Source organism: Furipterus horrens, unplaced genomic scaffold (assembly GCF_987537825.1).
Source record: "Furipterus horrens unplaced genomic scaffold, mFurHor1.1.pri manual_scaffold_6, whole genome shotgun sequence".
In the NCBI taxonomy this organism is placed as follows: Eukaryota; Metazoa; Chordata; class Mammalia; order Chiroptera; family Furipteridae; genus Furipterus; species Furipterus horrens.
The window spans coordinates 82803113-82829006 of record NW_028327176.1 but is presented as its reverse complement, the minus strand read 5'-3'; the positions used below and the strand labels follow the sequence as shown (position 1 = coordinate 82829006).

The 25894-nt window shown below is 41.2% G+C and overlaps 1 protein-coding gene and 1 non-coding gene across 2 annotated transcripts; both read left to right on the top strand.

The window, feature by feature from the left end:
- Window positions 1-53: 53 nt before the first annotated feature.
- On the top strand, window positions 54-15216 carry TRIM27 (tripartite motif containing 27). The gene is made up of 8 exons (XM_090281942.1): window positions 54-669; window positions 1894-1989; window positions 4407-4637; window positions 8057-8079; window positions 9875-9990; window positions 10111-10143; window positions 12006-12032; window positions 13737-15216. Exons 1-8 carry the CDS (start codon window positions 250-252, stop codon window positions 14330-14332), a joined length of 1542 nt encoding a protein of 513 aa, XP_090138068.1. The 5' UTR covers window positions 54-249; the 3' UTR covers window positions 14333-15216.
- Window positions 15217-17888: 2672 nt separating this feature from the next.
- On the top strand, window positions 17889-17992 carry TRNAL-CAA (transfer RNA leucine (anticodon CAA)). Its single transcript has 2 exons — window positions 17889-17926; window positions 17947-17992. It is a non-coding gene; the product is annotated as a tRNA-Leu (tRNA).
- The last annotated feature ends 7902 nt before the right edge of the window (window positions 17993-25894 follow it).

Below are 25894 nucleotides of genomic sequence, written 5' to 3'. Positions count from 1 at the left end.
GGAGCTCACGGCCCTCCCCTCCCTCGGCGTACCTGCTAGGTTTGTGGGGCTGCTGTATTCCCAAGCTCACTCAGCTCGGCACAGCGGTGGGGAGCGGCCAGTCACATCCGCGGTTCCAGTGCACGGACACGCCTGGGATCTGGGCCCGGGAGGCGCCGCCCTCCGCTGGCCCAGCTCGCTTCCCCGCAGCGAACTGCTGGGAACCTGGGCGTTGGGGCCCATGCTCGTGCACCCCTGCAGGCCCGCGCCATGGCCTCCGGGAGCGTGGCCGAGTGTTTACAGCAGGAGACCACTTGCCCCGTGTGCCTGCAGTACTTTGCCGAGCCCATGATGCTCGATTGCGGCCACAACATCTGTTGCGCGTGCCTCACCCGCTGCTGGGGCGCGGCGGAGACCAACGTGTCTTGTCCGCAGTGCCGGGAAACCTTCCCTCAGCGGCACGTGCGGCCCAACCGGCACCTGGCCAACGTGACCCAACTGGTGAAGCAGTTGCGCACTGAGCGGCCGTCGGGGCCTGGAGGCGAGATGGGCGTGTGCGAGAAACACCGCGAGCCCCTGAAGCTGTATTGCGAGGAGGACCAGATGCCCATCTGCGTGGTGTGCGACCGCTCTCGGGAGCACCGTGGCCACAGCGTGTTGCCGCTGGAGGAGGCGGTGGAGGGATTCAAGGTGAGGGCCGGATCAGCTGAGGGAGACGAGTGGCGGGGGAGTCGGACAAAGGGAGGAGAAAGCCAAAGAGGCTTCCTTTTTTCCGCCTAGAAAATGGCTGGGCCGGACTTGTGGTTCACAGCCGTCATTTCCTCTCTCTCTGCTCTAGAGCCTGGGCACTCAGATTTGGGAGGAAAACCTGTAGATGGTGAGGAAGCCACAAGTCTCCCCGTCCCCATCCTCCTGTCCTTATGTGCCACTCTGTTTACTGGTTCATGGGCAGACGGCCCGCAGGAACCACCCCCCTTGACTGTGTAAAAGATGCTCGTAAAACCACGTACATATCGGTAAGCTTCAGAGATGCACTTATTCCTGTTGGCTTCTAGCTGATCTCAGACAAAACACATGTTAATTGGCAGTATATACATCAAGCAGATACCCACTACCTAGTCTATAAACATTTCCCCACACTTCCCTGTGTTCTAGTCTGTTCTAGAAACTCACGAAAAAGAACACAACTATTTACTGCTTAAGTTATTTAACCACTGAGACTCGTAGAAGGTAAGTTATTATAAAGATTAAGTGAAATAACACGATGTGTGGAGAGCCCTTTGTGAATGGTTGAATAGAGCAGCTAAACAATAACGTGGAAACAAAGTAATTTCCTCAGCATGCAAGCTGTGGAACAGCTGCAACTTAACTTGAAGCCTCTACTCCAGCCACGTTTCCACTGGACCAGTGATTTTAAACCGGGTGCCGGGAAAATTTTAAAACATGCAATACCTGACTATTTAGTCAGGGCCACTGACCTCATTTCTTTTAGATTGTTAAATGAAAAAAATAACAGCCAATACAATGATAGCTGTTCAGTGTGAATAAATCAGAATTATACCTTAAATTTTTTTGTGTGTGTGAGATCGGCAAAAATTATATTTTTTGGTGTGCCGCAGAATTTTAGTAATTTTATGTGTGCCATGGCAGAAAAAGGTTGAAAATGCTGCATTAGGTCATGCAGGGACCTTGCGGGGCAGATAGTTGACTCACTGTTGGAAGTTACACACAGACTGCCTGAGGAGAGGTGTGACGACCCCCTGTGCCCTGGTGATGGCAGTGTGGTTAAAGGACAGGTTCTGACCCAGGGCTTGGCATCAGACATGTGGGTTTTATGTGTGATAAGTGGAATAGCCATGCTCGTGCTAAGGTCTGCCTGATCCTGAATGGCCCAATTATTTTTGCTTTTCTTAGGAGCAAATCCAGAATCAGCTGGACCACCTAAAAAGAGTGAAAGACTTAAAGAAGAGGCGTCGGGCACAAGGGGAGCAGGCACGAGCTGAACTCTTGGTAAGAGTCTTTGGAATTCACAGATAATATCACTTCTGCTGGTTACTTTCTCTTTTGTAAGGCTGATGTTACTTCCTTAACCTTGTCCAGCCAAGTCACCCAGACTTCTAGGTGAAGTTTGGAACAATGCCTTATTGTGGTTGGAAACCCTGGAGGTCTGACCTATCAAAAGTTTAACCCTCTAGCTTTGTGTAGATCAGGGTTGATCCTTGACAGAGCTGACATGGGTGAAGTTCTTGGGCACAGTCAGCCTCCTTTAGTACTATTCTGCAGCCAGATGGTGATAGTGGCTTTGCATAAGCTCCACTGTTACTTCTTGTTGGAGTGTTCACTTTTTTGACAACACTTCAACTCCGAAGTTTTTACTTTGTTTTTTTTCTTACCCTAGTTTCCCAAGGCCATAGCAAGTGGTTGATGAACTAATTTGTGATAGGGCTATCTGGGGGTTTCGTTTTGAAAACCAAAACAAAAAGTACAGAGACTTATCTATTTAAAAATCCACCACCTAGGTTTTTAAGCATTTTTTGAACAATAAATAAAATATTAAAAATTCCCACCCATTACAGGTATTTGCATGTGAGAAGTAAACTGTTAGACTAGTAGTGTCTAACACCATCTTGTGAGAAATTTTGTCCGTCCTGGCCAGGGTGTAGCTGAGAAGTTTTGGACAGGGAATTTAGATACCCTTAGATGCCACCACTTGTTCTGCTCTCATAGTCCCTCTGAGACCTCAGTTCTCCTTGCTTGAAAGTAGGTCTGATGGATGGAAAATCTTCCAGTGAGCATGTGTAAAGTCAAATTCATTATGTACATAACCTTGTCTTCTGTGGGAGGATTGTCAAAGAGGGGAGACAGCTCTTCTCTGATAGAGTACCTGAACATACTTCTTGGCTCTGACACTAGCCAATTGGATAGATGGACAGAATAATAGAACGTCTTGAGGCCTCAGTTTTCTCATATGTGAAATGACTAGGTTGGACTAGATTTGTTCTTCAGCAACGGTATGTGTTTCTTTGGTTGTCACTTGAGCAATCCTGTGATGGGGAGGGTGGGGCAGGGATGCTAAATGTGCTGTAATCTAGAACTAGTTCCATGCTAGACAGAATTGCCCCCCACCCCACCCCACCCCAGGGTGGAGATATACACACACACACACACACACACACACGCACGCATGCACGCACACACCCATCCCCTTGAGAAGCACTGAATTAGTTAATCTTTAAGGTCTCTTTCAGCTTTAATTTTCCATTTCTAAGATTATATTGTGTAGTTTATATATTGGAAAGACTTATCCAACTAAGGAGAGGTATGAGCTTAAAATGGATTTATAAACAAAGGTGTTTATGTTTTGCACAGGAGTGCTTAAGAAGGGTAGTTAGCGGGATAGTTAGTGAGGGAAGGTCCTCAGGAGTTGAGTTTAAATAGGTGAACAAGCTTTCTGTAAAGGACCAGATAGTAAACATTTTTGGCTTTGTGGGCCATATCATCTGCTACAACTACTCAACTCTGCTGTCATAGTTTCAAAGCAGCTAAAGACAATATGTAAATGTAGATGTGGCTGTGTTCAGGTAAAACTTTACTTGGAGCGAGGAAACAAAGGGAGCTTGCTCATCCTTTGTTTAGAACAATTATTAATAGGGCACTGTCAGTGGAAGGTGGGGTAGAGAAGGAAGGGCAGGGAAACTGGCAAATCTGCACCTGTGAACCTTGAAGGTCAGATAAAGGGTGTAGATTGCAGTGGAGGGCCTAAAGGAACCTATCAAGGTTATTATGTGAGGATTGTTGTAGAAATTGTTTGAATGTTGCAAACCTTTCTCCACTGGGCACATATTGCTTCTCTGACTGCTTTTCATGGTTCCCCATTGCAATAAAGTCCTTGCCCCTTAGCCTTCCAAGCTAAGTATACTCTAGTCTCTTTCTTTTTTCTGGCCTCTACCCTCAGAGCTCATGTTGTTGCATCCAGACAGAACCAGTTGCCTGCTCTCCCCACTCCCTTGCCTGTGCCATTTCTTCTGCCTGGAAAGCTCTCCCGGTCTTTGACCACATGGTGAACTCCTGTTCATCATATAAGTCTCTGAATACTGCTTTTGTGAAGGCTGCAACTTTTCTCACCACAGCTGTCACCCTATCTTTACTTATCCATCCATGATTATGTGTGTCACATGAAGCCAACCCTCACTTGATGGACTTTCTTCAGGGCAGTGACTGTGTCTTAATTATCACCGGGCAATTTAGTTCTTGGCCATTATATATCTAGTTAGTAAAGATTGAAAAAAGTGGGTGAGTAAACAAGATAACTTTTTTTAGTATACTGGATGCAATGTTGAGATCTTGGAGTGGGTAGTAGGGGAGAAATGGGAAGGGCTATAAAAGTAAACTTTCCCTGTCCTCATTGCCCTTTCATGTATACACAGAGCCTGACCCAGATGGAAAGGGAGAAGATCATTTGGGAGTTTGAGCAGCTGTATCACTCTTTGAAGGAGCATGAATATCGCCTTCTGGCCCGCCTTGAGGAGCTAGATTTGGCTATCTACAATAGCATCAATGGCGCCATCACCCAGTTCTCTTGTAATATCTCGCAGCTCAGCAGCCTGATTGCCCAGCTAGAAGAGAAGCAACAGCAGCCCACCAGGGAGCTCCTGCAGGTAAGATTAGAGCTCCCTGCCCAGGCAGCACCTGCTGACAAGTCTCCATTCTCTCTTAAACAACATGTACATGAGCAGTTGTTACCTCGAGTAGTTCTGTGGTGTGACCTTCACAGTGCAGATGGTAAAGCTGCAGTAGACATCACCCAGCAAGACCATAGCAAAGGAGTGAAGCCTGTCTGTCATTTGTTCATTCAACACATGTGAATGGTTTGCTCTGGGTTAGACAATGGGATTAAGTGGTGAATAAGCTCTCCTGAAATTTACATATATATATATTTTAAGATTTTATTTATTTTTAGAGAGATGGGAAGAGAGGGAGAAAGAGAGGGAGAGAAACATTGATGTGTGAGAAAAACATTGATTGATTGCCTCAACTGGGGACTGGACCCACAACCTGCCATGGACCCTGACCAGGAATTGAACCGGTGATCTTTCACTTTGCGGGATGACACTCAACCTACTGAGCCAGGGCTCTCTGGCCTTTTTTTTTTTTTTTTTAAATGTTTACCAATCCCTGCTTTAGAATAGCAAGATGATGGCCTACTTTGAGCCTTTATGAACACCAGTATTTCATTGTCAGGGAAAGAAGGAAGGGTTTGGAAAGGGAACAGGTGACCAGAGAGTCAGTGTAATTGGGAAGGAAGAATGTTGCAAGAAGAAGGGAGTAGACAGCAGAGTTGACGTGAAATAATAGGGGGGCTGATGTCTATGGATTTTGAAAACATGGCCATTGTGATGACTTGTGTGAACTGCCACAGGAGATAGTTTATTCAGGAGCCCATTAGGGAGAGTGGTGGGGACTGGGTCCAGTGAGCAGAGACTACATGAGTAGATGACTGTTTCAAAGAGTAAGACGGAAGGAGATGTAAGAAAATATTTGGAGATGAGGTAGGGTTGTGGGGCTTCATGGGAAGGGATGCTTAAAGGAACTAATTATATATTTTAAAAGAATGTGCAGGGAGGAGAACCTGTGTTATAAGGAACAAGGTGAGGAAAATCCTGGAACTAACAGTGATGGATTAATCATCATTTGTTATTCCTGAGAAGAAGGGAATGGGAACTGAAGCATGTGTGCAGGAGTTGGTTTTGGAAGGACTATGTTGTATGGGAAGACTGAAGGATCAGGGGAGGTAGGTATAGGCAGGTTGTGAGGTTTCATAAAAACGGTGACTTTCATTCTCTTTTGAAGTTGGAAAGCAAGATCGTCTCTGAGAAGGCATTAGGGAAAATACGAGTTTTGAAGAATGTGGGAAAGTGTTTTTTGTTTTAGAGAGAGGGTAAGGGAGGGAGGAAGAGAGGAAGAGAAACATCACCGTATGAGAGAAACATCAATCAGTTGCCTCTCACACGCTGGGGACCTAGCCTGCAACCCAGGCCTGTGCCCTGACCAGGAATTGAGCTGGTAACCTTTTGGTTCACAGGCTGGTGCTCAACCCACTGACCCACACCAACCAGGGTGGAAAGTTCTGAAATCATTCTTTCAGAGTAAGGCCAGGTGGTTTGTGAGACATAATACTTGGTCAGTGAACCTGGGGTTATACTGGAATCAGTTTGCCTTCTTTCTCTGCTTTCTTAGAACATGACTGCTCTGATACAGGCATAGGGAACACAGGTAGTTGGGCTCATCCAGGAAGAGGGCATTGAAAGAAGGACTTTAAGGTTTTATTTGTGTGTGTGTATTATATGTGTGTGTGATAGTACTTAATTAATTCACCATTTCAACCATATCAAAATGTACAACTCAGCATTTAGTAAACTCACAGTGTTGTACAATCATCACAACTATCTAGTTCTAAAACACTGATCACCACAAAAGGAAACCTGTACCCATTTCTCATCCCTTTCTCCCACTGACAACCACCAATCGGCTATGTGTCTCAGGGTTTGCCTATTCTGGATATTTGATGTAAGTGGTGAAGTCAATTATTCGCATGTGCACCCATGCGTTCATGCATGCACATGTATATACACAGTGGAATACTATGCAACTGTAAAGAAGCATAAAGAAGACACCTATGAACAGAATGGTTTACAGGATATAGTCTTAAGTGAAAAAAATCAAAGTGCAAAATGTAGAATATGCTTTTCATGTAAGAAAGAAGTGATAATTGGAAAATACATGCATTTTTGCTTATATTTGCAAAGGAAGTACTGGAAGGGTAAACCAGAAACTATGGGGATGGGGAGAAAGAGTGACAGATCCTCTCCAGCCAACTCTCGGACTTTTTGAGCACCAAAATAAGAAGTAATGGATTATAACTCGTTGAATAATATAAGAATCTGAGTCCATGCTAATAATAAATAAGAAGGGAAAATTCTTCCTTCCAGTAGAATATTGAGTAAATAATATAGAAGGAATTTTGAAATTAGAAAAATGATCATTTGGCAACCATCATAATGAGAGTTAATTCAGACCATAATTATTAATGGATGTTAAATCTAAAAAGGGAAAGTTTCATAAGAATTGAAATATTAAGATAATTTTAAAGTATCACTTTAGGTTACTTATTAATTATGCAAGGAAAAATAGTAGCTCTACAGTGACCAGAATATCACTAGTAAGGAGAAAGCAAATATTGCATACCTTTAAAAGAACACACAGACACTGGTCAAAGGTCCTACAACCTAAGTTTAATCATGAGGGGGGGTATCTGACAAACCCAGGTAGAAGGACATTCTATAAAATAACTAGCCAGTATTAAACCAGTGTCAGTGTTGTGGAAAATAAAATCAATGCTAAGGAACTGTTAAAGAATAAAGTCACATGTCATCAAAGCTAAGTGCAGTGGATCATTCTGGATTACTTTAGCAGGGGAGGAGTGGCTGTAAAGAACATGAAGACAGTTGGTTAAATTAGAATATGGACTATGGATTAGATAAAACATCAATGTTCAATTTCCTGAGTCTGATAACTATACTGTAGTTATATAAGCAAATATACTTAGGAAATGCATACAGAAGTGTAAAGGGGTCAAAGCACATACTGTAAACAATGGCTTCTCAAATGGTCCTAAGGATAAATATGTATATAATTATCTGGTAAGTCTGTGTAAGAAGTATATAGAAGCTTTTTGTATTAGCAGCTTTTCTGTGTATTTGAAATTATTTCACCACAGAAGTCAAAGGAAGCAATCTGTATATTTGTGATCCAAGGGTGGGATGCTTGAGTTAATAAATTTGACATTTTGGAGTCTGAACAGGATTGTAGTAGGAGGACCTAGAAAGTATCCTACAGCAAATAGTGTGCATCCCAGCTTCCTTTGCTTGATTTTTAGCTCCTTGACTGTGAGTAGTGTTCCTTGTCTCCCTAGTTTCTCCAAGTAACAGTCCATAGTTGGGCTTTCAGCAAACATCTATGAAAGAAAATTGAAGTTATGAATGACTTCTCATGGTTATCTTTTTCCTTTCTCTTATAGGACATTGGGGACACATTGAGCAGGTACCGTTTTCTCTCTCTGCAGTGTTAATCAGGGGAAGACCTTCTCCTTTTACTTAATAAATCCTGAAAGGAGCTCAGAGCCAGAGATGGCTGTCTTACCAAATGGTCACATACCATGCCTCTCCCTGAACAGAATCACTAGTGCACAAGGAATTGGATGGACCACAGCTCTTCTCATTAAAGTTCAGGAATTATTGACAAATCGTGGGAGCAAGGTGGTAGAATAGGGGGTTCAATTGGGAGGATGCTGGTGTTTCATGAGGACACTTCCATGGGGAGGGTGGAGGCTTATAGGGACTTGGGCACAGCACAAGGGTATCTTATGATTGTTGCTTCCTGAACATTTCAGAATCCTTTCTCTTATTCTTTCTCTCTTCCAGTATGGCCTAAAAAAGGTATGACCAGCTTAGTTATGTAATTAATGATGAGACACCTGGATTCTGGCTTGTATTCTCAATATTTCTGTACTGTATCATTAGAGAGAAAGTGAGGAAGAAAGCGCTCCCTGGGTATTGGAACATGGCCAAACAGGGAGAGCTCAGAGTGGGCAAGAAGCCACGGCAGAGCTATTTGTGGGCAGATGGCGAGGGCAGCCAGATAGGCCTGGGGACATGATGTATGGTTCAGTGCCTACAGGGCTGGAAATTGACTTTGAGGGAGCTGAACTCTGAAGCTGATCAAAATCCTGAATGGTGAAAAACCTTCAGAGAAAATGCAGCCTGATTATGTGGGAACATTTGAGGAGATGGGGGAAGGCCTCATAGGTGTGGTAGGTTGGCTTCGGGTCTGTGTGGATATAATCATGATGATAGATGGACCTGTTTCTTGAAGGCTCCAAAGAGGGAGATGAATTGATACTTGAAACTGTCCCAGCCAGCTGATTCCACCAAATATTACCTTTCTTGTTACTTTGACTTTTTGATGCCAGTCTAGTTTTGACCTAACATAGGATCCTAGCATTTGTGCCATTAAAGTTTGGGTTTGGCTATATGAGATAGGAAACCCAAAATTTCATTGTCTTCAGGATTAAACAAAATAAAAAATTTTGTCACCATATAAGAAATGTGTCCAAGACTAGTATGGTGGCTCTAGTGATCATCAAACTCTCAGGTTTCTTTTCATTCACTCTTCTGCCATCCCTAAGGTATGGCCCTCATTCTTATAATCCAAGATAGTTGCTAGAATGGCAGCCAGCAAGAAGGAAATAAGTCACATTGTATTTCTTTTTTAGGCTACCTTCTTAAATTAATACAAGATACATTTTAACTTTTCATTAGCCAGAACTCTGTCATGGGGTCACATCTAGATTGGGTAGCCATGAGCCCAGTAAAGTTTGGAAGGTGGAAGAAGGGATATTGTAGGTAGGCAATTAGCAATCAGTCTTTGCCACAGATCCCTTGGAGGTGTGGGTAATTGGGTAATGTCTAGAGAGTACCCATCTGTCTGAAGATGTCACTCTCACCATATTGGGAATCTTAGGATTCTGGGTCATTGCCCATCATGAATATCTTGGACTCTGTCATGGAATATAGTGCTTTCTGGCCTTAAATTCAGTTTAATTCAGTAAACCTTTTGAAAAGCCATGAGCTTTATGCTTTGGGGATTAAAAAAAATGAGTTAAGATGTCTCTCCTTTTCTGGTCTAGAGGATCATAGTCTTGGAGAGGACTATGGAAAGGGTGGCTTTTAAAGATTGGTGACCTCTGTTGGCCAGTGCAGCCCAGGCCCTGTCCTGGCCTCTGGAAGGTCATAGAGTTGGGGAAGGGATTCACACTTTTTTTTCTCCTTAAACTTAGGGCTGAAAGAATTAGGATCCCTGAACCTTGGATCACACCTCCAGATCTGCAAGAGAAAATTCATATTTTTGCCCAAAAATGTCTGTTCATGACTGAGAGTCTGAAGCAGTTCACAGGTAATGTGAAAAGAGGGATCTGCGAGGGGAAATGGATCTATGCTCTGAGTATCTGTTACCTGACAGATGCATTTTCCAGTTGGTGAAATGCAAATTGATTATCTTCTTTTCTCTCCTTAGAAAAAATGCAGTCAGATATGGAGAAAATCCAAGGTAAATTTGTCTACTGATGGGCTTTTGATGTTGAAATATCCCATGAAAACGAACGTCTGCATTAAAAGTGTGGCAAAATAGGGCAGGGGTGATAGATACCCACTGGCCAGCCTTCCCTGATATTTTACACCTTCCTTTTTGCTTTGTTAATTTTTTTCAATTAATAGCCTCTTGTTTCCCTTTGAAGTCTTTTAATTATATGCAGTCAGTTTTAAATCTACATTGATGGAGGAGAAAGGCAATCCAAAATTAATCCAGAATTAATGTGATTGTTTTTATTTTTATTATTTAATTGGGAAAGGGCATGAACAAACTATTCTAGTTATGTTTTCATTTCACCCAGTATTTATAGTTATAATTCACAGAGTTCCTATTGCTTTTGGGTGTAGCTACTGACCAGTGTAGGAGGCAACACCTTGAGGAAAGTGGTGAGGGGTGGCATTCAGGAGTGAGGGTGCCTGGGTCCCGGGTCCAGCACTTCCTTGTGGATTCTGCACCATACAGGTGTGGCTCAGACATCTTAGGTTTGGTTCCAGGGCACCACAATAAAATAAATTTTGCAATAAAGTAAGTCACAAGAATATTTTGGTTTCCCAGTGCATATAAAAATTATGTGTACACTATGGTGTCTCTTAAGTATGTAATAGCATTATGTCTAAAAATATATATATATACCTTAATTTAAAAATACTTTATTGTTAAAAAATGCTAACTCATCTGAGCCTTTGGCAAATCATAATCTTTTTGCTGCTGGAGGGTCTTGCCTTCAGTTTGAACAAAAACCACAATATCTGGTAAGCTCAGTAAAATGAGGAATGTTTGTAATTTCTTCATCTGTAAAATAGGGGAAATAATAGTTCTTACCTTACAAGGTTGTAAGGTTTAAGTTAAATTAGGTGCCATTGCTAAAGCCTTTGGAATGAAGCCTGATTCATAGTAAACCCTATATTTATATTTATTAAATAAAGTGTTCTAGGTATTTAAGGAAGACTCTTTCAAATACAGAATTTTTTGTTCATACGCCAAATTCAGTTAGGAGCTGCCTGTGTATTAATTACTAGAATTCTTAGGCAGTCTGTTAGAATCTGAAATCCTTATATGTAGGTGAACCCTTTTCTTATTTATTACACATTACATTTCCTCATAATCTCTGATAATCTGTGTTATGTGTTCTGAAACTTTATTTGCATTTTATCTTTTCATATACATACTCTTTTGGTATATACCAACAGAGATTTAAGGGACACTCACATGTCCATAAGCAAAACAAATGGGAAGAAGTTCCACTTAATACAGTGGATAATACCAGAAGCAGTTAGTTCAGACATGACCTTTCTCAATCTTGTTCTCACTTAGTTCTCTTCTTCTGCCACTTAAAAGGCTTACTGTGAACATATCTGTGTAAATGCTTTGACAACTCTAAAGTGACTTTTAAGTGAATGGTCCTATTTGTCTCAATGTGGTAGTAGGTGTCACTCAAACCATCCAGCCCTGAGAACAGAGGTGGCTTATGAAAACCAAGAGTTGTGTGTCATGCTGCCTTAGAGCAGTGTTTCCCCTTACAGACCCAGCATGTACAGTGGAGGGTGGAATCCTTGATCTTGCCTCAGTTTGACCCAGTAGGCTACCAGTGCCAGGCATGTGGTTATTCTTTCACTCAAAGTTCCCAGTCCCTCCCCTTTCCCTTAAAGCTGAATGATTGAGTCATGTATTAATATGAAGAAATCAGTGCATGACTGACAACAGGTTTCTAGTGGGGACCCCTGCTGTCTGATGACTAACTGAAGCTCCCTCAAGTCGGGTATTTCCTGGAAATACTTAATGTGACTTCCATAACTTTTTTTTTTCTTTTGTTTTTTCAGAATTAAGAGAGGCTCAATTATATTCAGGTAAGTGATAGAAAAACCATGCAGGGAAAGGAGGACAAAACCTTAAGTACATAACCACTATTGAATGATTTGAGAAATTACCTAATTTTGGATCCTTTAGGCTCAATTATACTCAGGTAAGTGATAGAAAACCATGCAGGGAAAGGACATATCCTTAAGGACATAATCACTATTGAATGATTTTAGAAATAGCCCAATTTTGGATCCTTTAGGTTACATGTGTAAAGATGATAACAACTATTAAAAAATCATTGCTTGTTTCTATATGTTTACAATGACTCAGAGATGAAGCCAGGGATGTTTGAAATAGGAGGAAGTCAAGATCAGGTGCTGTGAAGACTTACAGAGCGAAACTGCAGTTCCCAAACAGTAGAGCACTGGTAGTACCCTGCAACACTGCTCTGCCTGCCCAGCCTTGGCACCATATTGTTTGCAAAAACCAACCATTCATCCAAAAAGAGTGATTGGAGAAGAGTGATTGAGTTCAGCTTAGGTTCTGAGTGCTAGGAAGTCTAGGAATCTTGTGTCTTCCCATCTCTGTGCTTTGGGGTAAGATTTAAAATTCCCCCTCCCCTAGACCATCACCTTTACCTAATGTTCAGGGAGACTGGGTAAATCTATTCTCAGAGGTACTCAAATCTGGGGTGTACTTTCCATAGTCACATGGCTATCTTCTGTTGCATGGAATCCTCTTGATGAAGAGGGGGACTCCACATATAACAGGCCTTTTGTCATTGGAGTTCACTGGATGCTGTAATCCATATTTAATTTTTTCAACAAGTGTTAATTGGATACCTTGTTTACTTCTTATACTAAGATTGTGCAGGGTACTATAGAGGTAACCAAAGACCATGAGACACAGCCCTATCCTGAGAGTTTGTGCCTAGTTGGAGGTATGAAGTATACCCATGGCATGAGAAAGAAATGAGTGACTATTGTGGACAGATGGTTGAATCAAGAACTGACCATCTGGGTTCTTGCCCACCTCTGCCAAGTTGCCTGTCATGAACCTTTTGTGGGATTCATGCGGCCCACCGAGCTTTGGTTTGAAGGGATAATGTTTGGGAATCTTTCTCCTGAACAAGCTAGGAAGAACAAATGAGAGAATAAGTATTGGTGATTATAAAGCAGAAAGAGTCCACATGATTGAAAGATGCTGCAATACTAAATACCAGATTATGAGACATGGGTGACACACAGTTTTAGATTTAAGAGAGGGAAACTAAATAACTTGGGCTGGTTAAAAACAACTTTTTAAGGAAGATGTGGGTCAGGTATTGGATCTTAGAGGAAGATGAATAGCATTTGGATGTGCTGAGTAAAGGTCCCATGACATGGAGGATATAAAAGTGAATTGAAAGATGGGAAAATTGTTCCAGGTTCCCAGTTCTTTATTTACAGCTCTGAATATATGTGGGAAATTCAGTTTATAATGGATATTGTGGCTTAAGATGTGAAAGAATGGGAATAGATGTAAAAATCTCAATATTTTCAATATATTTTGGCTTAAAAAGGTAACCAGCTGATTCAAACCATGACTTTTTTGAATGTTAAATTCAGGATGAATTTCATCATAAAATGAATGCAGCCTATAGAGGGGAGCTCTTATTCCCTTATCAGGCAGGTAGGAGAGAAGCAAGGTGTTCTAGAGTGGGCTTTCCTGGCCCTCAGTTGACTCTCACCTTTGCCTCTGTGTCTCTGCAGTGGATGTAACTCTGGACCCAGACACAGCCTACCCCAGCCTGATCCTCTCTGACAATCTGCGGCAAGTGCGGTACAGTTACCTCCAGCAGGACCTGCCTGACAACCCTGAGCGGTTCAATCTGTTTCCCTGTGTCTTGGGCTCTCCATGCTTCATCGCTGGGAGACATTATTGGGAGGTAGAGGTGGGAGATAAAGCCAAGTGGACCATAGGGGTCTGTGAAGACTCAGTGTGCAGAAAAGGTGGGGTAACTTCTGCCCCCCAGAATGGATTCTGGGCAGTGTCCTTGTGGTATGGGAAGGAATACTGGGCTCTTACTTCCCCAATGACTGCCCTCCCCCTGCGGACCCCTCTTCAGCGGGTGGGGATTTTCTTGGACTATGATGCTGGTGAGGTCTCCTTCTACAATGTGACAGAGAGGTGTCACACCTTTACTTTCTCTCATGCTACCTTCTGTGGGCCTGTGCGGCCCTACTTCAGTCTGAGCTACTCAGGTGGGAAGAGTGCAGCTCCTCTGATCATCTGCCCCATGAGTGGGATCGATGGGTTTTCTGGCCATGTTGGGAATCATGGTCATTCCATGGAGACCTCCCCTTGAGGAGGTGAACACAGGCCAGAAGGGCTGTTGGCCATAATCCTACCCCAGGCATAAGGGATATTGCTGCCTAACCACTTCCTGTCCTTCACTGCTGGATATCCTTACCACTTTCCATGCCCCTGCAGTAGGAGACAGGATGTTCATGTTCTCTGTCATCCTCTCCCCATGAAAATTATGAGATGTAATGAGAAGCATCAGGACTGTTCAGAAATAAAAACCAGATGTCCACCTCTAGTGTGTTACACTTTTTGGTTTTGTACATTACTGGAGGGGATAAAGAATATGGATATTCTTTGAATTTGGAAAGCTGTTCATGATACTTACATCTTGGCTTAGCCTGCCTTCCTCTGGTCCAGTCCCACATAGTGGATATGGGTATTTGCTGTCATTTCTGTACTAGATCTCCTCTCTGAGAACCTGAAGTGGGACTAGAAGGCCGTGTCAGCATGGCTGCCTTTATCCCAGTTTTTTCTTCTGGGGATGTGTTTTGATTAGTTACAGTTATCTTATAATAATATAGGAAATGGCTCCACCTTTGTTATGAGATAATGTTCTAATCAGTGTGTTCTTTGCTTCAATCTTTCGTGAGAACTTTGCTCACTTCACTCTAATAAAAAATATGCCCTGGTGCTGGATGCATGTCAAGGATAATTTTCTGCCCAATACCGTCTATTGTTCCTACATCCCTTCCCAATCACATCTGTGGATTGATGGATAATGATTCCTGGAAGGATTCTGGGGCAGTATTCCAGGGATTCAGTGACCTGTTGCTCCCTCTTCTTCATCTCTTGAGGATGGGGGAATTGACCTTTCTAGTGTGTATCCCATCAAAGGCTTTTGCCTGAATTGGTGCTTCCTGAATAGCTGTTCTTTTTGATATTAAAAAAAAAAAAAAAGTTGTTTCTTCTCGCTTTGAAAGTCCTTTTATTTTTAGCTTAATTATAAATTTCTAAGCTCTGGTTTGTTGGCTTAATTTTGCATTTGAAGTTTGAAATGTAACCAAGACGTGAGGGTAACCTGAGGTACACTCATATCTCACCCAAATTCCTCATTCAGAGCACATACAGAATTTAGCTGGATAATAGTATGGGATGTAATTGCCAAACCCATTTTGAGGTCTGTGATACACAAAATAATGTAATAGAAAAAGAATAGATAACTTCTTCTAGTGTAGTGAGATTTCATATTTTTCAACCTATACATTTTAAAAAATTGTAAAGAAATATACCAGAATAGTAACATATCTTTTGATGAGGTTATGGGCGGTTTCCCCACACCACCTCATATTGAACTCTTCACTATGGAATCCTTGAAGCACACACCAAATGAAAAAAATATACAGTACCATCTCTCAACTTCAAAAACTTTGATATATGATCAATCCCATTTTGAATATAGCCTCATCTCAATTTTCACCCTTACCCCTGTTATTTAAAATAATTTGGAGGGCTTTTCAAAATTTCTCTTGTAAAGTTGTTTTCATAAAAAGAATGACCTCTAGTGAGGTATATTGCATGGTAAATGTTGTTCGTAAATAGTAAAAATATTTACATGTTTAATTATATCTCATCTAATTCCAGAAAGAACTTTAAGGCATTTAAAACATAAGCAAAATAAGGTAACAGGAGTTTAACGTGGTAAAGGAAGAAAGAGAAATAAGAATGGAACAAAAGACCAGGAATAAAAGTAAATGTGTTGAATGATAACATTACAAGGACAGTAGATGTGGACCACAGTTTCGTTTTTAAAAAGTGACATGGGAACCTTGTTAATTTTGTAGCTCATAGGTTTTGAGATGGGAATTAACTAAATTGTTAAGGGACTTAGTGGGATTCTTGTTAGTAGAAGGAATTTCTGCCTGGGTTCTTGGTAAATAGGAACTATCACAAGGGTTTGTCTTAAAATGAGATTAACAAATCAGTAAGGAAACATCCCAATAAAAATTTAGTTAGAAAAGCCCTATAAACAGGAATGTTGAACTTCACTAATAAAACCATATAACAGTGCCTTACCATTTTCACCCATTAAACTGATGCTCTTGCTTAATTATAATCTGTGTTGATCAAGTTTAGGGTATCTAAATTGTTTAAAAATTTTTGGTAAACAGTTGGACAGTATTTGTCAAAAGCTTTTTTAACACTGGATAAACTGATGTAGTGATTCCACATCTAGAAATTTGATGAAATAATTATTGGTATTTGAAAATATCCATACAAGGATATTCTTCAGCGTGTGGCTCATGAAATGGAAAAATTAGAAATAATCCAGTGGTCAATACCATTTTAATATGGGAAATCTGCAATACTTTGCAATTAGAAAAAAAAACCCAGTAATTATGAATTTTGAGAAGGTTACTTTTGTCATGTTGGGAGTAACTTAAAGAAAATATAGTAAATTATTTCCCGCGCAGAAAAGGGACCTAACCTTTACCTTATTTAAATAAAAAGGAAAACCTTAGTGTGTTAATAAATACAGGAAACAACCCATAAGTTCAAAATTCACTTAATATCCCCAGATCTATGTTTCTGCTTTCCGAACTTCAAGGCCCCAAATACAGCAGTTGAAGCTAGTGTCAAACGTGTTTAGGGAGCCCACCACGCGCGCAGACGCTGCCCTGGGCAGCAGCAGTCCCAGTCCAGTCGATCTTCGCAGAGCCCGCCCTCCTCCCACGCCTCCGATCCGCCCCTGCTAAGGGCTCTCCCTGTGCTCCGAGATGTCAGTTCTCATTGTTTAGTTTAGGTCTCCCTTGAAAAACGTCCTCAGACCCGGTAGACCCAGAGATCAGATTAGTTTGCGAAAAGCTGAGGAACCGCTGGAGGAGTCTTAAAGAGGAGACATGGCGCGGTTTCTTAAATCTCGCTGACCATGCTGAAAAATCGCCACTGTTGTCTTCGACCAGCTGTGAACAAGAAGGTCAAGGCTGAGCGCTCAAGTCACCCGTTGGGGTCGAGACTAGCTGTGTCCCACCACCACCGGCAGGAGATGTCGTGTACCGCCCCTCCCCACCCCCCACCCCCCACCCCGCCATGCACTTTCCTAGGCTGCTCCCGGTTGTCACTTCCGGAGCCCCCCCCCCCCCGCCCCCCAAATACATCTCAACAAGTGCCAAGGCAGTTCCGGGTACAAAAGGAATCTAAATAGAGAAGAACGGGGGCCATGCCATAGACTCGGGGTCATTTGTTTTCTCTTCAAAATAAACAAACCCCAGGGAGAGGATAACAGATTTCACTGAGAATTAGAGATTGGAAAACCGAGGAAACGACATCTGCAAATTGTTCTTTCTACCTGCCCCAAACGAGGGCTGTCTGTACACAGGACAGGTTTGCATGCCCTTCTCCCAGTGTGGATGATAGCCGTAAGGCCCTTGAAAGACCTGTGTTCAGTTTTATGCATTAACATTTTTTTCTGCTTCCTCAAAGTCTTCCTTTACAGCCCACAAGTGGCTTTTTTTCTTATCCCGCGCATTACCTAATGACCCCAACGTGAACACTTCTGTCATGTACGTCACAGAGGTGCTAGGATTTATTCTACAAAAGGAAAGGACTTCTCATGGAGTGTCAGGATGGCCGAGTGGTCTAAGGCGCCAGACTCAAGCAACTCTTCCCTATAGGGGATTCTGGTCTCCGAAGGGAGGCGTGGGTTCGAATCCCACTTCTGACACAACCTTTTCTTATTTTCCAAAATAAATATGTATCTGAACGGTATGTATAAATAACTTACCAACCCATAGTGTTAAAAATTTGACCTTAACAATTTTCTCGTAGGACTTTTAACACAGAAACGACCAAAAGAGGAAACGCCGCAGTATTTTGGAATCTGCGAGACTTACGGCAAAGACGCTTAATGAGAAGCGGAGATTACTAGAGGGTGACTTCTTTGAGGCATCCAGAGATAATCTAGAAACCGCAAAAATTGATAGCTGGGCATCTTTTCTTGCCAGTTGTGCAGGGGGAGATTAACAAATCAGTTAAAGAGGGCGCTGGACCTGTGCTGTCGCTGTTTCTCTACCTGGCTGGCCCACTTTGTCCCAGTCCGTCCCCTGAAAATTTCCTCCAGTACTTTGCCACCAGTCTCATTACCCTGTCTCCTGGCAGTGCCCTCTCTAAAGAAATCCAGTACAGGTCGCCTGCTCTCTTCTCCATTTTCAAAAGACATGAAAGTAGTTCTCAAACATTTCTTTCTTTCTTTCTTTCTTTCTTTTTTTTTTTTTGAATTATGCACATTCACCCTCCCTTGGCATCTGAAATAATTGTTTTTTTTTTCCTCAGTAAAAATTGAGTACCATTTTAACTTCTGAATAAAAATATGAACGCTATACTTTCCTCCAGATGTAACCATCAGTATTTTATTGTATATCTTACAGTTCTATTTTCTCTGAATTCACATGTATATATTCAGAAATATTTTGTATATTTTTTCACAGAAATGTGGTCATAACCAAACGCACTGTTCTCTGACAAATTTTTCACTTAATGTATCCTAGGCACTTTACATGGGAACACTCATTCTTTTTCCATTCAAAGGAAATATCACAATTTTTTCCACAGGATGGATATATTCTACTTCATTTTTCCACTTTTTGGGGAGGTGGTGGTGAACATTTAAGGTATTTCTAATTATCATTCATCCAATAAATATTTAATGGGTGCTTCTTATGTGTCAGGGGATGCAGCCCTAGGGCTGTAACAGTGAAAATATAAGAAAGGATAAGATAGGATTTTAAAAAATTAAATGAAAATTTAAAAATAATAAAATAAGTTTCTGCCCTTATGTTGTTTATATTCCAGTTAAATGACTTTGTTCTACTCAGGAACACCACATTCCAAGATTTTCCTATATCTCAGAAGAATATAAATCCTGGATCTTGAGACTAAGTGTTTAATACCAGCTATTGAACATTCATATCTGCATGACCATGTATTTTTCCATCATTATGACCACTCACAACTGTACTCATTTGATTATTGATTTTATCCTAAGAGTCAAAATGTAAGACTACACAGGTGAGAAAAAAAACTGGCTTATTTAACAATAAAATTCTCAGGAAACATTCAGCAAGGACAAGATGCAGTTGTTCCACTTGAGAGGCTACATTCTGAATTCAGATTCTGGAACCAATGCTTTTCAGTACTACCAAACAGACTTAAACAGAATAGGAAGGATGGGCTAGGTAGGAAAGATCATCAGGGTGGAAAGCCCGGGGTGCCTAGCAGTGAGCAAAACTGGGAGGATGAGTATTGTAGGGTGGGACCTTGGCTTCACAGTGATCTTTTCCTCCCCTAGTGTCACTGGTCATGTGATTTAGAGCCCCTGACTTTTCAGATACCTGGTCATGTGGTTCAGTCCTTCCCCTCTTCTGGTATATCACTAGTCATGTGGTAGACTCCCTTATAGGAGGAACAAGAGGGCTATAGAAAAGCCTCATGTGACTCCCATATAAGGCCTCACTTGACTGTTCCCTTCAAGACAATGAAGTCTGGACCCTCATCAACTAATCTTAGGAACAAAGACTCAGGTCTGTTGACCACAGAAACAGAGTTTTGGTCAAACTAGAGATGACATCTAGGCCTCAGTTTTGTTTTAGCTCCAGGCCCAGAAAAGCAGCAAGGCCAGATAGGGCCATGCCATGGTTGACATCAGGACTAGCTGTGATGATTAATGATTGCCTGCCCAGGCACCAAAGATCAATGGAGACTAGGACCCTGAGTAGACACACCTGGAAAGTTGATGAATATTCTGTTGAGATTCTCCCAAGAACCCAGTGTGTGTGTGTGTTCTCATTCCTCCTCTCATTCTCTCTCTCTCTTCCACTTTCCCTTTCTCCTCCCACCTGTCTCTCGTTCCCTGTACCCCCAAACACACACCTTTCCCCCTCTCCTTCCACCAGATGCATTTTCTTGGCCTTTCTTTCTTTTAAGATTCAAGGGCCCTTCTTTTGCCTCTGTGACTTGTTTCCTGAGTCCACGCAGCCCAGCTGGCTCAATTCTTTCACAGCTCGCTTCTTCTACCCCTTTGATTTTTCTAAACAAACTTTTCACTGGTATTTGAGTTTTTCGGCTCTTAGTTCTTTTTTTTTAATTTTTAAAGTATATTTTATTGATTATGTTGTTACAGCAGTTCCAATGTTTTTCCCTTTTGCTACCCTCTGCCCAGTACCCCCCTTCCCTCCTATATTTCCACCCCCCTTAGTTCATGTCCATGGGTCATGCATATAAGTTCTTTGGCTTCACCCTTTCCTATATTATTCTTAACATCCCCCTGTCTATTTTGTACCAACCAATTATGGTTCTTAATCCTTGCATCATTTCCCCATTTCTCCCCCTTCCTCCTCCCAGCTGATAACCCTCCAAATGATCCCTGTACCTATGATTCTGTTCCTATTCTGGTTTGCTTAGTTGGATATTGTTTTATTTTTTAGATTCAGTTGTTGATAGTTATGAGTTTGCTGTCATTTTAGTGTTCATAGTTTTGATCTTCTTTTTCTTAAGTAAGTCCCTTTGACATTTCATATAATAATGACTTGGTGATGATGAACTCTTTTACCTTTACCTTGTCTGGGTAGCACTTCATCTGCCCTTCCATTCTAAATGATAGCTTTGCTGGATACAGTAATCTTGGTTGTAGGTCCTTGCTTTTCATCACACTGAATACTGCTTGCCGGTCCCTTCTTGTCTCCAAAGTACCTTTTGAGAAATCAGTTGATATTAATACAGGCACCCCTTTGTAGGCAACTCTCCACTTCTCTCTTGTTGCTTTTATGATTCTCTCTTTATCTTTCATCTTTGGCATTTTAATTATGATGTGTCTTGGTGTGGTCCCCTCTGGGTCCAGCTCGCCCAGGACTCCTCGTGCTTCCTGGACTTGTATGTCTATTTCCTTCACCAAATTTGGGAAATTTTCCTCCATTATATTTTTCACATAAGTTTTCAATTTCTTGCTCTTCCTCTTCTCCTTCTGGCATCCCCATGATTTGGATGTTGGCATGTTTAAAATTGTCTCAGAGGTTCCCAAGCCTCTCCTCATTTTTTTCAACTCTGGTTTCCTCATTCTGTACTGATCGACTGTTTTTTTCTACCTTATGTTCCATATCATTAATTTGAACCCCGGTTTTCTCCCCTTCACCATTGGTTTTGTGTGGATTTTCCTTCATTTCACTTAGCATAGCCTTCACTTCTCTTATGTGTCTGCCATACTCAAGCATATCTGTCAAGCCCACGAGCATCTTTATCACCAGTGTTTAGAATTCTGCATCTGTTAGGTTGGCTATCTCCTTATCTATTAGCTTGGCTATCTCCTTGCCACCTAGTTCTCCCACTGGAACCTTGATTTGTTCCCTCATGATGTTGAGGCACTGTATGTGGGGGAGGGGTCTGAGAGTGAACAATGCTGCTTGCCCAGCACTTGCCCCTTTTCCAAGCACTTCTCCCACTTCCATATGGGACTGGTGCCCCTCTAGCTGTTGGCCTGGCCATTGTTCCCAGAGTGGCTGGGTCTGTGGCTGCTCTAGGACCATGGGGGCCCTTTAAACAAGCAGACTCTGCTGGGAGACTAGCAGTTTCTGCCTCCGCCCCAACCCCCACTGGTTTGCACAGTCAGAAACAATGAGGCTTGATTTTCCCTGGCTCTGGGACTGTGAACTGCATGCACTCTGATGAGGAGCTGGGAACGCTCCCCAGGTGTCCCTCCTGACTTTTTAAAATGTGTAACTGTGCTTTCCACAGGCCTATTGTTGCCACCACCACACCTCATCCTCTCCACCCTGGCTCCACCCCTCCTACCTGTCTGGATGAGTATTTCTTCTTTATATCTTTATTTGTTGGACTTCCATGCAGCTTTATGTTCTGAAACTTCTGGTTGTTTCTAGTTTTGAGGTAGTTATATTCCTTCTTAGTTGTGGAGGGAGATGCAGCATGTCTGTCTAGGCCTCCATCTTGGCCGGAAGTCCTTAATTCTTTTCTTAGCTAAATTCAAGGACCGATGTCTAACATCTGTGCTGTTCACCTTTAACACCTGTAGTACTTAATTTAAATGTGCTTAGGTGAAATATGAAATGAAATATAAGAGCTTAAGAAGGGAAAATGATACAAAGTCTCACAAGATTTCTATTATGTTATTAATTACATAAACATACAGGGCAATATATCATATGTGTGTATAGCCACTGCATACATAAAATCATTTTCATGGGAGCAAACAAGTGTGTCTCTGAAGACTCTGGAAGAATTTGTAGTGTCTTCTGAAAAAACTAGGTGAGTTAGAAGAAGACTAAGATAGTATGAGGGAGAGTAGATAGCAGCTATCATGTAGGATTTTAAAAGGTTAATTTTAGTTAAAAAAATTACTATAGAATTTTTATAAAGCTATTCTTTATGAGGAAGTTTTTCCTTCCTGTTTCATTCACAAGTGCCTTTTGGAATTATTGGGAAGATAATTTAGCTCTTCATTCACTCTCTTCTTTGCTGTTTTAGTAAGTGTCAATAAGAGTTTTTACCTTCCTTGACCCACATTTCTCTTTTGAGCTTTGCTTCTGTGGTCTCCCTTAGCCCTTTGCATTGGTAATGTATAAGGGTACCTGGGCTTTCACACAGCTGCTGAGTGAATGTGTCTATAGGGTTCCAGGTCTACAAATGGGTAAAAGGAGTAGAAAAAGCCCATTCTACCTTCAGATCAAAACCATATTCTTCAATCTACTTTTACCAACCACAAAGCTGATATTTTGTTTCTGCCACTACCATATACCTTCAGTACTTTAGTACAAATAGAAATGAATGTGTCAAAGACTATTTAATTAATGAAATAATGTAACAACCAGTAAGGTGTTACTATTGCTCAAATGAAGATTTAAAGTACTGTATATTTATCAACAATCTGGAATGCTGAAATATATATAGATTGCTTTTTAGGTTTTCGATTTCCAGGTCAATGATCAATTACATTCCACTGGACATAATTCATTTGTATTTCTGAGGATGAACATGATTTGCACTATTGTATTTTTTCTACAATTGAAATAGCTCAAAATCAAGGTTGCTCTTATGGACTGAATGTTTGTGCCCCTCCCCCTAATTTATATGTTGAAACCTTACTTCCTAAGGTGATGACAGTAAGAAATGGAGTTTTTGGAAGGTAATTAGGACTAGATGAGGTTATAAGGGTAAAACCCTTATGAATGTGATTAGTGTTCTCATAGGAATCCTGGAAATGCTTGTTTTCTCACTCTGCTCTTCTTGCCATATGAGGACACAACAAAGACAGCCTTCTTCCTCACAAGAACCCAATCAGGACTTTCCAGCTTCCAGAGGTATAAGAAATACATTTATGTTATTTAAATCACCCAATTTATGATATTTTGCTATAGTAGCCTGACTTAACTAGGGCAGTTGCCCTAGACAAGATACCCAGGAATGTTTTTTGCTCATCTCAAACTCACAATTTTTCCTGACCAAACTCAAATGGGAGAAGAATGTGATTAAACCCTGAAAACTGAACAAATCTTTCCTGACAAGGAGAGTGAGAGATAGAGACAGAACTGCTAGTCATTTAATGGCTCTGGCTAGTTAACAAAAGATTCCTCACATCTCTGTTTTACCTGTTGAAATTCTGTACTAATTTCCAAGTGGCTATTTCCATAGATTATTTTAGCCAGGCACCAGCTGACTCCAGGAGCCTCTGCTTGTTGTTCAGTCAGGCACCATTTAACCCAAGAAGCCCCTCTTGTTTACACATGACCATGCCCTAGCTCATTCACAGGAGTGGACATTACTTTGTGTGGACTCTGCTATCGCAGAACTGGCTCCGCATTACTTTCCTTCACTGCTTTGCCTATAACTCATGTAAAGTCTTTCAGACTACTTTCTTCTTCTCCCTTCCCCCTACTCCATGTATAAAAACTTTTTTAAAACTCTGGAAGAATGGACATCTTTTTTATGTAGCCACATTACTGGTGATTTAGACTACTTTTTAAGTATATTTTATTGGTTATGCTACTACAGTTGTCCCAATTTAAAAAAAAATTTTTAAATCAAAGCTATTTTTATTGGTTTATTACAGCGAATATTGTAATTAAAAAAAGATTTTATTTATTTTTTAGAGAGAGGGGAAGGAACGGAGAAAGAGAGACATTGATGTGTGAGAGATAAATCAGGCATGTGCCTTGACTGGGACTCCAATCAGTGACCTTTCAGTTCGCAGGCTGGCACTTAATCCACTGAGCCAAACCAGCCAGAGCTACAGTGAATATTTTAAAATATAATACATTTTCACTAAGAATTATTGTGCCTTTAGGACTTGGCTTTACTGTATAAAACAATAAGATACCCTAGGAAGATAATTGCCAGCATTTAGCACAATGCAGGGCATACAATGATTATGTTCTTAACTAAATGAGAAAAAAACAACAACAGGATACACATAACACATTTTCTCTAATTAAACATGAGTAACATTGACCTCTGAAACTTCATGGAAAAAACAGATCAGAAATTTATTAAATCTATTATAACAAAGACAAATCATTTGAGTTCGTCTAGTATTCTGTATCAAGCCTGTTAAAGCAAAACAAACAAACAAACAAACAAACAAAAAACCCTGAGATTTCTGGGATTATCTTTTCTCCCTGGTCCATTCTTACTAATAGTATTTCAAATATATCTATGTATAATTATTGACAAACAAATTTTGAACCCTCTCTGTGTTTGCCTACCCTTTTAATGCTCATCAATGACAAAGGATAAATCAGCTAATTTCATGATAGACAGTTATTTGAGCCCAAAGCTACATTTTCTTTTTGTTTGTTTTCTTTTATTGTTTTTCTGTTACAGTTGTCCCATCCCCCCCCATTGCTCTCCCCTGCCCTGCCAACCTCCTTGCTCTCCCACAGTCAATCCCTACCCTGTTGTCCATGTCCGTGGGTCATTTATACCTCTTCCTTGACTAGACCCTTCCCCTTTATTCCCCCTTCCCCTCTGATTGCTATCAGTCTGTTTCTTGTTTCTATGCCTCTGGTTCTATTTTGCTTATTTGTTTTGTTTATTAGGTTCCTCTTATAGGTGAGATTACATGGTATTTCATCTTTTGCTGCCTGGTTTATTTCACTTAGCATAATACTCTCCAGTCCCTTCTTTCTTTCTGTTGTGTAGAATTCCATTGTGTAAGTGTACCACAGTTTCTTGATCCACTCATTCACTTCTGGACACTTAGGCTGTTTTCAGAACATGACTATTGTAAATAATGCTGCTATGAACAAGGGGTGTATAGGTTTTATTGAATTGGTGTTTCAGGATTCTTCAGGTATAAACCAAGCAGTGGAACCACTGGGTCAAAAGGCAGTTCCATTTTTAGTTTTTTGAGGAAATTCCATACTGTTTTCCACAGTGGCTGCACCAGTCTGCATTCCCACCAACAGTGCACTAGGGTTCTTTTTTCTCCACATCCTAGCCAGCACTTGTTTTATACTGATTTATTATTGATAGCCATTCTGAAAGGTATCAGGTTATATCTCACTGTGGTTTTATTTGCTATTCTCTGATGCTTTGATGTTGAGCGTTTTTTCATATGTCTATG

Coding starts and splice junctions, on each gene's coding strand:
- TRIM27 (XM_090281942.1), top strand. CDS start 250: ATGGCCTCCGGGAGCGTGGCCGAGTGTTTACAGCAGGAGACCACTTGC. Junction 9,991..10,110: donor GAGTCTGAAGCAGTTCACAG/GTAATGTGAAAA, acceptor TTCTCTCCTTAG/AAAAAATGCAGTCAGATATG. Junction 10,144..12,005: donor AGATATGGAGAAAATCCAAG/GTAAATTTGTCT, acceptor TTGTTTTTTCAG/AATTAAGAGAGGCTCAATTA.